Raw genomic sequence first — 16,440 nt, 5'->3', positions numbered from 1 at the left:
ACATATGAAACTAAGGCACTTAAATAAAAAAGAAACATACCCCTTACTGTTCCAATAAATTCCTCCATTCGCTGCAAAAGATCTGCATCTCTTTCAAAATCATAGAAGTGGTGCTCTACCCAGTGCCGACATACATTTAATACTCTATGGCATTAACACAGAAGAATAACTGAAACATGAGAACTTAAGACATAAATTTTTATCACAATGAGTGGGATAAATGGAAACAGTAACTCTCACCAAATTAGTAATTGCTGAATAACAGGGTTTGAACCGCAGGGCTCCACTTACACTGGGAATTTTTTTCATTAAATCTATACTACAGTACTACGCCATAGGCAGGTAGCTGAATCCGTGGATGTAGAACCACAGATTTGGAGGGCTGACTGTAAAATTATCACAGATTTTCTACTTTGCCAAGGGCCAGTCCCTCTAACCCTTACTTTGTTCAACCTGAATCTTATGAGCAGCTTACCACTTTCAAAATTCTGTTAATTAAGACTTACACAGTAATTTCTGGTAATTCCTCTTTACTTCACTAATTTTACAAGTTATTTCCTCCTCGCTTAGGAAAGATCCTTATTTACTTCAAATCTGAAACAAAAGTTCAACAAAAACTTATTTACTTCAGTTATTTAATGCTTACCGCAGTTGTACGGGCTGTATATATTCTTTTCTAAACCTTTTTAGTTCTGCACTCAAGGGCTGATCTCCATTTTCTATAGCTATGCGATCAGCTTCTGTTGGCTCAGGCTCTGGAATTTCAAACCTAACATAAAACAGAACAAACTAATGAAAAGATCAATTATATCAAATTATACAAACAGAAAACTACAAACCTTTTCACTAGTTAACACAATCAAGAAGCACTGTAAAAAATTACTAAGGATATATATACATCAGTGAAAACAAGTGAGGCTTCTGTAATGTAAAGGTTAATGATTTTAATTTTCTAAAAAAATAAATACTTGTCAATATGGATAAAGCTAACTAGAAACATAATAAAGTATGTAAAGTCTAAAAATAAATGTGATTATAAAGTTAAGGGAATGATGTTTACTTTTGGCTTGTATAATTACTCTAAATCACTGAACATAAAACATTTTAAGGGCAATTTATGAAAAGGTGATTGTTCTTTGGGTGGATGAAACACTTTTCTTGATTATAGTACCTGTTCACTCCATTTTCCTCAACATGTGGTATATTTGAAAAATTCTGTTTAGAACATCTAAATCACTAAATGATTGAATTTCCAGAGCCTAAAGTCTACATTTTTATAAAGTTCTTTAATTTGACTCTATAAATTTAAAATTTCACATCCTGAGTTTCCAAGTAAAAAAAATGCCTACTTTGTATTTAAATAATCAAAGCTAACATATTATTATAAAATAAATGGTCATCTAAGAGATTTTTTTTCTTAAAGTATTCATGAACTACAATTTAAACCTCATTTGGTATATTTCTAAGAGGCATATCTTAGATAAATCTCATTTTTAAAAAGAAGAAAGAATTCAAACACTTTAAATTGACAGACCTTTCTATTATAAGACTCAGTAGTTCTTGAGGTTTACAAAAGGATCTGTATGTTGTAAGAAATGTCCGAACAAAATTGGGATCTATGAAGAAAAAGGAAAAATATCTTATTACAGTCTTTTATTCAGAATGATCATTTACATTTTCAAAAGAGATTAGCCAGTTTTAAAAGCGTCAATATTTTGACCACATAGAATGCTTTGGACTTTGTAATGAACTGCTGGCTTTAGTTGCTTCCTAAATTAGTGGAGAAACCACTGGTACTAAAATTTCACATGAGAGTTCCCTTTGTGGCTCAGCAGTAATGAACCCAACTAGTATCCATGAGGATGCAGGTTTGAACCCTGGCCTTGCTCAGTGGGTTAAAGATCCGATGTCGTGAGCAGTGGTGTAGGTCACAGACGCGGCTTGGATCTGGTGTTACTGTGGCTGTGGTGTAGGCCTGTGGGGTCGGCTGGCAGCTGCAGCTCTAATTAGAGCTCTAGCCTGGCAACTTGCATATGCCACAGGTGAGGCCCTAAAAAGCAAAAAATAAAAAAGACAAAATTTTACATCAGGAGTTCCTGCTGTGGTGCAGTGGGTTAAAGATCTGACTACAGTGGTTCAGGTTGCTGTGGGAGTGCCAGTTTGATTCCCATGACCCAGCACAGTGGGCAGTGGGTTAAAGGATCTGACGCTGAAGCAGCTGAGGCATAGGTCATAGCTATGGCTCTGACACAATTCCTGGCCTGGAAATTTCCATATGTGATGGGTGCAGCCATAAAAAAATTTTTTTTTCCCCACATCAACTTAATTCTTGACCTCTACACCCTCTGACTAGCTGATCTTAAACTAATCATCAGCCACAAAGAATACAAAAGGAAGAAAGGCAGAGCATAACAGCAAGCTTCTACCTGCCACCTGGATCTCCAAGCATCACCAGTTGGTTTATCTCCCTTATAAACAGAAAAGCCACAGCAATAACCCATTACTCTTCCTGCCATCTAGACTAGTTTATCTAGGAGTAGTTATTTAGATTTTTCATGTTAACAAACATATAACTGGAAATTGGATCTTATAATGCTTTGGATAAGTTAAACATAGTTTCTAAATTGTTTTATTTGCTAGAGATCTTAATAAACTGCTAGAAGATACTTACAAATACCTGTAAGTTATTAAAACTGTTAAATGTGCAAGAATATGTCGATTTGGCTCTATTCACAACTTTTAATTACTTTTATTTCAAGTAACACAATGAACATTCAATCATAAAAGCAGGAGTCTTCAACTCCTTCCATGAAAGAACCTATTTTTTGTTCACATCTCCATGTGAACCTACTGGAGAGCTTACTCCAGTCTCTCCTTGACAGTATTCTTCCCCAGGTTGGCGAGAAAGGCTGCTGTCATCAGCACAAGAGACCTGGGCTGTCATCTGCCTAAAGGGGATGTGGGGGTGGTATGGGGATAATCTTCCCATAATGAGGGAAAAAAAACACTTCTGTTACTCAAATTTCATCAAGGTCCACACTTAGTTGTAAGAGTCTTTAAAAAGGAGGAGAGAGAGTTCATTAACGAGTTTTTTTCCTATTTCACATCACTATACACTGGTAAGCTCTAATGCGATGATGAATTTATTGAAAGTAGCAAACACCTTTATTTTTGTTAGACTACACACTATGGATTCTTTATTTACAGAATGTTCCCCCTGACAATCCTGTGGCATGTGGAGTTCCCGGGGCAGGAATCAGATCTGAGCCACAGCTGGGGCAATGCTGGATCCTTTAACCCACTGTGTTGCACCAGGGATAAACCTGAGTCCTGGCACCGCAGATCCTGTTGCACCACAGTGGGAACTCCAATAAGAAGTATAATATCTTTTAATAGCACAGGATTCAGCATGAATCAGAATTCATTTCTTTGGGAAATATCTATTTAGTCTTATTCTAAGAATCACCCTGAATTTAGCCTTAAAGTAAAATAACTATAATTAACTTCCCCCCAATCAGACTGATGGATTTATCATAAAATAGAAATCTATTTCCAATCTATTGGTATACGTGGTCAGCGAGATAATAAATTGATTTAAGTATCAGACAACCTTGAATTTAAGAACTTTTAAGTTAAGAAAAATTTACATAATAAAAATTATTAGTTTTAAACATTCTTCTTCTCCTTTAGCTTTATACCTTCTGAGACTGGAGTGGGTTTCTGATAAAAGTAATTTAAACAGATACAATCCTTTAGTAATTTCCTCTCTGTTGGTATTTTATTGTTTGTCTTCAGTTACAGAGTTCCTCAAACGTTAAAGACTAATGTCTCAACCAGAAGAAAAGATTTTAAAACAGAAGGCTGTACAAGATTTTAAAACAGAGATTTATATCGGTTTCATCACAATCCTCCCTTTCAAGAATCTTCTTCCTGTTCTGCAAATCTATTTGTAAGGTGAGGCTACTCAAAGCATCATGTGTTTAGGAAGCAAAAGCAATGGCCACTGTAGAGAGACTGAGCTGTCTCTGCTGGAGAGGCCAGGCCCCTAGAAGAGAGTGCTCCAAATATCCCTGAGCTGTGTTCCAAATTAAGGGTGACCTCTCCCTTTTTTAAAAGAAAAGTTTACTTTAGTCTAAAAGTCTAAAATCAATATCCAGATCCATTTATTCTCAAATTCCACCTATATCAAACTAAAAAGTTGTGGGATATCAAAGACACTTTTAAGTTGAAAAACAATAAAAGCAAGTTCTAAGGATATTTAAAGTATGTTTTAAGAAAACTGGCTATTTTAAAAGGCAAACTATTTTAAAACAGCCTTTTCATCTTACACCAAAACTTCTGACTGTTTCAGTAGTTTCATAACTGATGACAATGCTGGGACAGTCATGATGTGCCTTAGTGCCACATCAGTAAAAAGGGGATCACATTGATTCCTGATGACTATTATGTAATGATTTCAAAGAGCATTCACATAATTCATTCCATGTGATTTCTGTGAAGTGAGCAGGGCTGCAAATGTTTTTCCCTTTTTACATATGAAAAGTGACTAAGAGTTATCTAAAGTCACACAATAGAGTGACAGAGATGGAACCAGAATCTAGACTGTGTGATTCTCAATTTATTTACTTTTTTTCTACCATATCACATAACCTCCCTGGATTAAAGGATCCATTAAGGTTTCCACAGCTGTGAGATCTAAATATAAAGAATGAATCCATGAGTTATATATAATGATTATAGAAATTTACATAAATGATTAATTCAGAATGTAGCTGTAAAACTGCTAATCTTGCGTTAAAGGCACTAAAGTCATTGAAAAATTAGCAGTCTAATTGTGATTCTGTAATTCTTGTTAAGCCTTCTTCCAGATTTTAGGAAGTAGCAGCTGTACCTTCCTGTACACTGTATTCAGAAGAGGAGTTTCTGAAGCTGGCGGTGAAATAAACACTCCCACAAGCATCACTGTTGTATTAACTTCTAAAGTGACTCAGGTTTGTTTGCAGCTTGATTAGAAATAAGAGCAGTCTTGCCAAAATAAAAAACCAGCAGAAGCTAAAAATAAACCAAGAAAATTTGGCATAAGTTTAATTACTTTCAAAAAACATCTTAAAAGGATGCATATATTCCCAGGCTTGCATCAATTTAGGCTCTGTTTTTAGTCTAAAGCAGTGGAAAATTGCTAATGAATGAAAAACTTGCATTAAGAGAAGACATAACATCTGTACTTGAAATTTTATACAAAATTCCACATTCCAGAAGCTATTTTTATTTCTACTGATTTCTCCATTTCAGTGATAGGAACATACATAATGTCACATTAACCACTGGAGACCTTTATATCTGACGACCTTTATCTTACTGATGATACAAAAGACTAAGATAATTAGATATTTTGAAAGTACCCATCAATCAGGACAGGTTATATAATTTCGTGGGGAAAAAAATGTACCAAATTATATTTATCAGACAATGATATCAGTTTAAACTGCCTCTCTTGGTTGTGTAGCAGCAGTTATCTACCTATATTATAAAATAGTATTTCAGAGACAGATGGAAGGCAAATGCATTGAAAATACAGAAGCCAGGCTGATTTGGTTTTAAAACATGAGCACAAATATTAGTGGAGAAAATGAAAATCAACTATTTCTGTATTCTTCTATTTCTGTTTATTGCTAGTGGATGTAATTCCACAAACCGTTGTCAGACATAACCCCTAATGGAGTTCAATATGAGCAATGGCAAGGAAAGTCCTCCGTAGTTTTTTTCCATCATTTTAGGTAACATTCTTTTCTACTCGACTCTCAAGATTATTTGCACTATGTTCACTGGCTGCTCTGCTTCCCTCTGTCTACACAACCTCTCTATATGTACAAATACCTGCCTACTCTACTATCAAGTTTCTGGTCTAAGCCCAGGTTATTTCGAATATGAGCTGTAGGTATTATTTTCTGCTGGCTTTCTAGTGGCCTGTGTCCTTCTCTCTAAAACTATTCTGTGACAATATTTTATTACCCAATTATTCATAAATCTTACGAACGCAGACTATATTTAATGTCCAGAATACGAGCATACTAGATTTGGGGTGATAAATTCAATCCTTCTTTCGACACTTTTTTTGGGCAAGGTCAATTAAATTTACGAAATATTTACTACATAAAAGAGTTATTTATGTAAAGAATACCCTTCCCCCAATCACTATAGTGAAACACTGTTAATCAGGATGTCTGTTCATGTGATAATTCTCCTTTTAATATAGCCATTCAAAAAGCTACAAGAAACAATAAGCTCCTCAACAAGGATTTATAAACAATTACTCTTGAATTCCTTAAAAAAGGAAACAGACGCTATGCTGACGCACAAACACTTAAAAAAAAATCAGAGAGTTTAAAAATAGAACAACACTGCCCTATAGATCAAAAATTGTTCAAAAGTTTTTTTTTTTAAAGTTACTACACCCAAACTGAGCTTATATAGGACACAAACTCCAACGAAATCTAGTCCAGTGTTTTTGCAAATTTTCTATGTGAGGGCACAAAATAGCAGTAAATATTTTAAAGGAAAATATCAACTAGCTTAAGTTTTTTCAATACCATTTTCTTTAAAAGAGAAGTTCACCAAGCATGGGAAACACTTTTCCCACACTTGAGTATGAAAAGCTGTTATTTGCATATGTCAGCTTCCTATCTCAGTCACCTCATTTCTCTAAAAGAGACTATCAAAACCAGATATACCATCTCCAAATATTTCTTTACCCATGTTGTTTTAAAGTCTCAATAATTAATTTGTACTAAATTATTTCCTATAACTCTAATAGAAGTGAAATTCCTACTCTCATCTCATCTTTACACACACTGCTTCGTGCTTTCTTACTGCAGGTAGAAGTCTCTTCACACCCTTGCCAGATCCAAAGTGATCTAGAAACCCCTTCTTCCTCCCACCATTTAAGATGAATTCCAAAGTTCTGATGTAGTCAATGAATTACTGTATGTTCAGAAACACTGGATCTGAGACTATAAATTAGATTCCACATAAGATCCTGTTGCAATCTTTTGACCAACACTTAAGCACTTTCTAATTCACCTAATTTTACAGAGCAAACAACACCAACAGACTGGGTTTTGTTAAAAACTAAAATATCTAACTAGACTAAGATCTGTGGATTAAAATGGAAGTTAGCTATAATTGGGATTTATTACCTATTTCAATACCAAAAACCAACTCTGACTATAGCTTCATAGTAGATCTGTGTTTAGCCGTAAGTGAACCAAGTCATTTATATTACTGGCAATCAAACCAAGCAAATAATTCCCTTTATTTTTATTATTCAATTCACATAATTAAAAATTATATTATATTCTAAAAATGAAAAAAAAAAACACCTTGTATGAGTCAGCGTAACATGGCAGAAAGAATATACTCTATTAAGAGTCAAGAAACCTAATTTCTAGTCTTTATTATACAATTAACTGATGATATGACTTCTGGCAAATCACATAACCTTCAGGGGTCTTGGGGTTTGTTCTATATAATGAGGAAGTTATCATCTGAGACCTATAGCTCTGTTCATAAATTACTGTTAAAACACTTGAGGGACCAAGTTGGCTGAAGCCAAAGTGAGGTCTGAATTAAGTAAGGTTAAATCAGTTTTCTGTTTTCTATGACAATGTCTGACCAACCCATAATCTAAAAAAAATGTCTGCAGCAGAAACACTGTAAACCAACTATTCTTTAATACAAAACATAAAAATAAATTTAAAAAATGAAATGAAAAAATTTTAAATGTCTGTTAAGTAGTGCTTATTAGCTACTGGATTTTCTATGTACTGCAGCCAGTGTCTTTTATTATAATTCTATATAATGTAATAAAAATATGCAATTTAAATTTTAGCTCTTGTTTCAGTGTAAGCCACAACTTGCACTGTATGATTCTTGATATAAATACCTACAGACCAAATGAACCAAAATTAAAAAGAGCAGACCAACAGTTCTTAAAACAAATGGTCAGATGATCTATTATTATTGTAGTGAGGACTCAGAGTTCATTTGAGCTGGAAAAAACCTTAAAAATTGCTTTCATGTTTTATAAGTTCACACATGGTCTACTTAAAAACACATTCTATATTGCCCATAATAATTCTGTCACAGACCTCACAGAAGAGTCTAAATAAGCTAATAATTAATATTTATTTGTGTATGCTGTAAACCACAACTCATGAAAGCTGCTTATGGATTCCAGTTACACTAGCAGTATATTTATGACAAATTAAAATATTCAATTACACTTCAAAATAAGATAGAAAGGAAAAATGTCAAAACAAAAAACAAAAAAACTTGGCTACAATACTGCTAAGCCAATACTGGCTTTTGTTCTTCAAGAAATTAATGAAAGGAATTTTTTAAAAATTCGCACATTTTAAAAAAGTAAGTAAAAGACCTTATCGAAATTTGAATGCCCTTTGCAAAAGTTCTGTAAATCTAGAATTTTAAGCGCTGTTTTTTTGGCCAAGCCCGAGGCATGCAAAAGTTCCTAGGCCAGGGACTGAACCACCACCACAGCAGTGTTTTTACTTAACTAGAAGTAAAATTATTTAAAACACCATCCTACTCAAAAGCTAAAAATTAATGTAAATAAGAGCAACTATCAAAAGTAATTAATAAAACACCATAGAAAAAATAGTGTTGTCTACAGATCCGGCTAGCATTGTGTACATTAAGGAGAAGAGACCACCAAGACTAAAGAAAAACTATCAGCTATGCATAAGTTTTGTTTATTTTAAAGTGCCTTTATTCAAAAGATAAACAAAAGGCTCAGTTCCCCAGAAAATAAATATTTAATTATAGTTCTTTATAACTGCTTAATAATCATAATTCTGTGAAATAAAGCAAGCAGTTTAAAAAAAATTTTTGAAATCTGAAAATGTTTTCCAAATCAAATACCACTGACTTGTGACAGTAAACACTAGCAGTTTTCTTTACCATTTGCCACTTATATTACTCCACAGGAAAAAAAAATAGTAGAGCTTCTGTCTCACAAATATAGGTAAAATACCAAGGGTTAATTTTACTCTAAATAGTCTAAGAACTCAAAACAAAGGTAGTTTAAATAAAATGATGGACAGTTTAAAATGCTTATACCAAAAAATTCTGAAAAATCTTTTAAGACACAAAAATCAGAATGTGGCAAGAACAATTTGAATTTTCATAAACTTAAAAATTTCTTAAGTAGCAAAAGAAATAACTCTTGCAACCACAAACTTAAGGTAATTTAATAAAACATTTTTGTAATTGTATTCTAGAGCTTAAAGAAGTTGGTGAAGACCAACTAAATAGGTCATATTAATTACTAAAAATTGTATCTCTCAAAATCAGTAGGTCATATTCATTACAGAAAGTTGTACCTCTCAAAATCAGTTTCATATGTAAAGAAAGATGACAGAATAACCTATTTCATTTTCATGTAAAACCCTACACAGCTTATTTACATTTCCTGTACTTTGACTTATTTTTTATTTTGGGGTCAGTAAAATGAATACACTGTCCACAGAAGTTTCAAGATGAAAAATTACTAGTAAAACTGCAATCCCTAGAGTCTTCTTTAATTATATCCAGCATGTTTCGGTACTGCCTGCTACTACCAAATGGTAAATCTTAAAATAAATACTCTTACATATTTTGAAGGGATATCACTTTTCTGTTGGGATCCTAAAGATACTGAGGCTTGGCCTTACTTGACCAGCCACTGCCCAACTAAAGGTTAACAGTTCCCAGGGAAATTCCTGATTCTTGCCTCACCAAGTCTCAGGAAATGTCGGGGTTGAATGCATTTTTCAATATTTGCTTAGACTCACACATGGTACCTTTCTTGCCACAAACTATAGCACAGATCACATATGTGGCTCAGATCCCATGTTGCCGTGGCTGCGGCATAGGCTGCAGCTCCAACTCCAATTCTACCCCTAACCTGGGAACTTCCATATGCCACAAATGTAGTCATAAAAAGAAAAAAAAAAAGAACAAAATTCGGATACTCAATAATGTAGCAATCCTAACATTAATTAATAATATAAGTTACCAAACTGCTTTTAAAATTAGCCTATGGAAAACTATTATTTTACCATGGATAAGGCCAGCAAAAGAAGTACCCATTAGAGGCCAAATAAAAACTAAAAACAAAAAACTAGCTTATTTACCCCAGAGACATGTGGAGATAATGAAACAGATTTGTTTTGTAGTGTTTTGATATTACTGATAAAAATATTCTAACAATTTTTTGCAAGGTGGCCTTGATAACTTCTAGGCCACGTAAGTGATTCAGAATGAACATTTAATAAATTGAACAGGTTAAAATGATCAAATACCATTCATCGTTGTCACAGTGGATTTGTTAATGGATATCTTTTAAAAGTTTAATCTAACTGGTGCCAGAATAGTTTCCAGAGAGAATTGAGAACCCTTTGTAGGACTTTAAAAACTGGAGGAATTTCCCAAGAAATATACATCTCTTGGAGCCAGAATATATTTAAACAAAAAGTATGGGGATAGAGGTTAACTTACATATTCAACTATTTAAGAATTGCATTTATAAGAGTTATGTTTGATTTCATATCTCTTTGTAGTTAAAGTATTCTTTGAAAATAAGTTTATATTTATAAAGAGCTTTAATGTATTTTATTTCATTTATTCTTTCCAACAATATCTAAGGTGGCTGTTGTGGTACTGATTTTTGAGATGAAAACTAAGGTTCTAAGGACTTAACGAACTGTGATAGAATAAGGGCATGAATCTAAATTCAGTGCTCTTTCCACCGTATTTTACAACAATCAAACTTCCTACTATGTAGGGAAGTTGAACAACACTTTGTTGTTCACTTGTTACTTTAATAAAGTTACCTATAATAAATGCATCATTATATTTGTTCCTTACCTCTCAAATATTATATGCAGCCAATTTAGAAACAAACATATCTCAATCCCTCAGCCCAAGCCCCTATGTTTGTCTCTAAAATGCCCTCTAAGAAGGTGAAGTTGTTTTCTAAATAATATCACTTCTAAAAAGTAAAAAATACTGAAAACCTAAATGACTCCCAGGATTGTTAAATTTAATAAACTTTAGGAATGGAAATTAAGAAAAAGCAATGCTGTGCATATTTGTACTACCAGCACAGTTTTGGTTATGGATGTATATTAAAATTTTTACTATTTTATAATCTCAGTAATAAGAGAGATGAAAAAAAAAAAAGAAACAAAGGAGAAAAAAGATTTTTAGACCCTAATGATCATAATTTACCACTACTTTTAGTCTTAATTTTGCCACTAACTGGGTAAATTTAGCTCAGTAACTTCATTTATAACTGGTTATAAAGTTTAAAAGCAACATATGTAAACGTGGTAGAAAAAAATATAAAATTTCAAACTAAAACAAAGTGAAAGTATTTTAAATCAGAAGAAAATGAACTCTGATAATGCGGAGGTCTTTTGTTGTTAGTCTGATTTCTATTTTAGGCACAATGACCTGTGCAGCGAAGAAAAATCAGCCTGAACAGGAAAATAAAAGTGATAGGCAAGTTCATATTTCTTACCTGCGTACATATGGTATGTGAGCCTCTCTATAAGTTTAATAACAGTTCCTGCTTTGATAATTGGAATTCCAGCTTTGGGCTGCATGTTTTCTTCAAATATGATATTTTCTTCAGAGTCAGGCTCTGCAAATCTATAAACATCAGCACTAGGAAGCCTCATCTGCTCCTCCTTTTCTTCCTGTAGCATTGTCACATCAAGCATCCTTTCCAGTGTACTCCGGTACTGTAAAGATATCAACGCTGCCATCCAATTGTTTTTCTCTTCAGCTGACTTGGCAGAAAATATTACACTATTTTCATCTTTTAAAATTATTTCAAAAGCATGCTTGTACTCACTGGTGTCATCTTTGTCATTAATTTGTACCTTTCTCATAAAAAACTTTTCTTTAAGACGATATTCTGCATTGCTAGCACCAGGAAGTCTTGGCTGCCCATGATTTGATTTACAGCAAATCATTAAGCCATCAAAGAGAAATATGTGTCTCTCATGTTTGGCTCCTACACGTGTAAGAGTTCCTTCCATTATAAACTCATTGCAACACTGTCCAATGTCTTTTCCCTCCCAACCATCAATATTCTTCTGAATCTCGTTCATTTTCTTGATTGCTAGTTGTTTCCCCTTCATTTGTTGACTATAAAACCGACATGCAGATTCACTGGGATAAAGGAAAAAACACTTAGTACACAGAAGACAGGGAATCTATAATTCATGTAAATAAATGGAAATGCAAAAGTATATTTAAAAACATTGCATTGAGAAGGTTTTCACTAATTCTCCAAATATATTAGTGTTACAGAACTGCACAATTTTGGAAACTAAATACCATAGAGACATTTTTTTTTTTAGTGCTTTAAAAAGAACAGTTGGCTATTGACAAAATTCTCCCCTATAAATTTAGCTACAGAATGATTATTTCTACTACGGCTATTAAATATTTAGAATGACAAATATTAAAAAGTAGCCCAATATAGTGAAAAAAAAAGAGATTAAAGTAATTTAAGAGATTAAAAAATTATCTAGGAATGCTTAAGTGGACAATATCTAAAAGCTAAAAAACATGCACACATAATAATTAGGAAACTGGAAGTATATTATCTGAATTAATGCCTTGAGTTACAAAGTCCCTAAAATAAAGAACACTACTAATTTTATTTTCAGAGATTGACATAAACCTACCCAATACATTGTATTTCTCCTTTAGCTTACCAGCTGATTCTCAGGAGGTCTTGTCTGGGAGTATGCAAGGAAAATGCACAAATATGAAAGGTTTTTCAAACAATAACAAATTCTCTTGGCTTTGATGTCACTTCCTTTGAAAGACCAAGCTTGTCACTAAAACTATTTTCTTCATTGTTTACTTGAGTAGGGACTAGGATCCCTTAATTTATACCACAATATTCAGGGTAAAAAGGAAGATAATTTAAAAAGTGAAATTATTCACCTCAGTCTTCGTTTTGCAAGACTTTTAGAACATATTTTTTCCATACCACTCTGAACATTAAGCAAAGCTGTTATTGCTTGTTTCAAACATTCCTTGTCTTCTTGATCTTCACTCTTTTCTTCTAACTGCTGCAAAGTAAAAAATGACAAATCTGAACAAGCAGAACAGTTCTGTACAAAAAAATAAGCCTATTTTATTTAAGGATAAAGATAACATTGATTCAACTCTTTCTACTGCAATACATTTTAAACGTCATAAAATATACTACTCTTTTAAAAAGTCTTCCTATGTATTACTATCCAAATCAACATCCCACCAAGTTTTCCATGTTAAAAAAAAGGGAGTAGAAACAGTGTTAAAAGACATCACATCTTGCGATAGGGAGTAATGTGCAGTTTCTCAGATGCATATTACCAAAAAGAAATGAGGAGGAAAAATTATCTTTTAACTATCATAGAACGTGGCACAGAAATAAACACACAGGTGAGTCTTTTTTGAAGTGTATAATTTGCTCTTAGAATTCTGATTCCCACATTATTGCTGTAAGCAATGGGATGCTACGCAAGATAAATATACAGAGAATGAAGCAACATAGTGGAGAGGAACCTGAAGACACAAAACCTAAGATAAAATTCAACTCACTTTCTGTGTGATCTTTCAGGAAAATTATATGACTTCTGAGCCTCATATTTCTTATATGTCAAATGAGGCTTATAAAAAGCTTCCCCAATCTATTTTATGGGGTTGTTATTAAAAATGAAAGCATTCTGTAAATGTACAGTGTAAGTTGTTTTCTTACATACATTAATTACTACATAATTAATGTTACTATCATGAAGAACCTTGTCAATATTCATATGTTAAGATTTTGAATAAAACTAGGATCATACATGTTAGTAAAACTCAAGCACATTTTCAATCAGTGGCTAAAAATATTACATACACTGGACAGAAGAGTCTGTTTTTAACAAGGACTGAGTCATCAATAATGGCTAATTATCAGTGCGACAAGGTGGTGGTAATTTAAAAAAGCAATTGAGGTATGAATGACAATAGGTGACAATAATTCAGTAACCTTATAAATCTGTTTGTGGCTACCAAAAAGGAAAAGTTAAGAAACTAACATATTTTTTCTGGCCATGCCTGAATGTGGAAGTTCCCAGGTCAGAGAGCGAACTCACGCCACAGTAGTGACAACACAGTAGTGACAACGCTGTACCACCAGGGAACTCCAAGAAGTAACATTTATTAATAAAGCTTTCATACAACATTTAAGAACAGTTAGTGTCTATCATAAAGAAAAAGACTTGAGAAAATCATAAAAAATTCAAATTTACAAAGGCTTACTTTTCAATGAGCTTCATTATTCATTAGTACTTTTTGTTCTTGAGAGTTCTTTCTTTTTTTTTTTTTCCTGTCTTTTTGTCTTTTTAGGGCTGCACCTGCCACATACAGAGATTCCCAGGCTAAGGGTGAAATCGGAGCTATAGCTGCAGGGCTACGCCACAGCCACAGCAACATGTGATCTGAGCCCACCTGTGACCTACACCACAGCTCATGGCAACGCCAGATCCTTAACCCAGTGAATGAGGCCAGGGATTGAACTGGCGTCCTCATGGATGTCAGTCAGGTTCGCTAATTGCTGAGCCATTACAGGAACTCCGAGAGTTATTTCTTAAAGAATAATAGCACATTTCTTTTTTGCTTGAACTGATACAGATTAGTTATATATACACATACATATGATGTATATTGATGACCTATGAAAAGTAAACATATTCTTACTCAATGCGCCAAACCATTTTTACAAAAATAATTTATTTAAAAAAATGTTTTTTTGTTTTTTTTTGGCTTTTTAAAGCCATACCCATGGCATATGGAAGTTCCCAGGCTAGGGGCTGAGTCAGAACTACAGCTGCCAGCCTACACCACAGCCTTAGCAACTCGGGATCCGAGCCTCATCTGTGACCTACATCATAGCTCACGGCAATGCTGGATCCCTGACCCATTGAGCAAGGGCAGGGATCAAACCTGCATCCTCATAGATATGAGTTGGATTCATTTCCACTGTACCTCAAGGGAACTCCTTAAAATATCCTAATACTCAAATATTCGAGAAGTAATAAATACCATATTATATCTATTTAATTCTCAGGTTTTATTATCCAAATTTCTTATATCCATTATTTAAAACTCACCATGCTTTCCACTATAACAATAATCTGCACTCTTTAGAAAAATATTCAGTCTCAACTGTGTTAAGTAAAACAAAAACCCATTCACAATATTTTCCAACATAAAAGGGGGTGTGTGTATGTGAGACAGATTCCAAAGGATAAGAGACTTAAAAACAGACACATTTAAAAAAACACGTCAATATCTTTTACTCAAAATATTTTTCTTCACTATGGCCAGCTGGATTAAAGAAAGCCAAAGGCCATATTATTCATAAAGAAAGATACTAGGTTTTTACTTAATGGATACCTATCTGCCTCTCATATGGCAGAATTTCTGGAATGAAATGAAATGCTACCATTAACTTTAAAAGGTTTAGGTTTCAAAGGCAGCAGTCAATCTAACACTGATAGCAATATTCATTAAGAAAGGGCAAAATTCTAAATGATGTAGTGAAAGCACCATTAAAGAGTGAACTATTTCACTGAATTTTTTTCAGAATTTAATCACTCAGTATTCAAGTGGATATCAAGTAATTTTTTAAGTCCTGAGTTGACACGAACAGTAGAATATTACTGAATCCTTTATATTCTGACCTTTGATATTTTTTACATTATTAATTCAGCCACACATACCTAAACTTATACCTAAACACAATTCTCTCTTTTTTTCCTTTTGTCTTTTTAGGGCTGCACTTGCGGCATATGGAAGTTCCCAGGCTAGGGGACTAATTGGAGCTGTAACTGCCGGCCTATACCACAGCTCACAGCAATGCCAGATCCTTAACTTGCTGATGCAAGGATCGAACTTGCATCCTCATGGATACTAGCTAGGTCTGTTATCTCTGAGCCTCAATAGGAACTTCCACAGAACACAATTCTAACACACATAAAAATAACTGTGAAAGTAACAAATCCATTTAGACATGCATTTGACTTTCTATTCTAAAAATGTTTCAAGTTTCTGGGTCATTTGTCTACCATTAACTATAGAGAATTTCACACATAGAATATACTGGTATCTCAAAAATATTTTTAATGTATTTTAAAATCACATACCTAAAATCTACTTCAAAAACCGTAAAACTTTACTGTTGAGAAGATTGTTTTTAAATGTAATATTTACCTACATAGCATTAGTTAATCATCTAAGACAAACTTCAATGTAATAAATGACCTTTCATATAAACATCTTTGCTTCTTTTACTTAACACAGCTGATTTAAACTGGGTATTGATGCTGAGTA

At 33.5% G+C, this 16,440-nt stretch overlaps 1 protein-coding gene across 5 annotated transcripts in view; it reads right to left on the bottom strand.

Moving 5' to 3' along the window:
- The window catches only part of SOS1 (SOS Ras/Rac guanine nucleotide exchange factor 1), a 156,913-nt gene that overhangs the window by 29,906 nt on the left and 110,567 nt on the right, over positions 1–16,440 (bottom strand). For all 5 annotated transcript variants that reach the window (XR_007135150.1, XM_047782234.1, XM_047782232.1 and 2 more), the window contains 5 exons: positions 13,021–13,148; positions 11,579–12,234; positions 1,535–1,616; positions 647–769; positions 41–144 (listed from right to left, as the gene is read on the bottom strand). Coding sequence is in view for 4 of the 5 variants with exons in the window: in XM_047782234.1 (XP_047638190.1) it covers positions 41–144; positions 647–769; positions 1,535–1,616; positions 11,579–12,234; positions 13,021–13,148 (1,093 nt within the window). In the remaining variant the exon portion in view is untranslated. The remainder of the gene's footprint in view (positions 1–40; positions 145–646; positions 770–1,534; positions 1,617–11,578; positions 12,235–13,020; positions 13,149–16,440) is intronic.

Source organism: Phacochoerus africanus, chromosome 5 (genome assembly GCF_016906955.1).
Source record: "Phacochoerus africanus isolate WHEZ1 chromosome 5, ROS_Pafr_v1, whole genome shotgun sequence".
Taxonomy (NCBI): domain Eukaryota; kingdom Metazoa; phylum Chordata; class Mammalia; order Artiodactyla; family Suidae; genus Phacochoerus; species Phacochoerus africanus.
The sequence above is the reverse complement of the archived record's forward strand: the minus strand, read 5'-3'. Positions and strand labels throughout refer to the sequence as shown.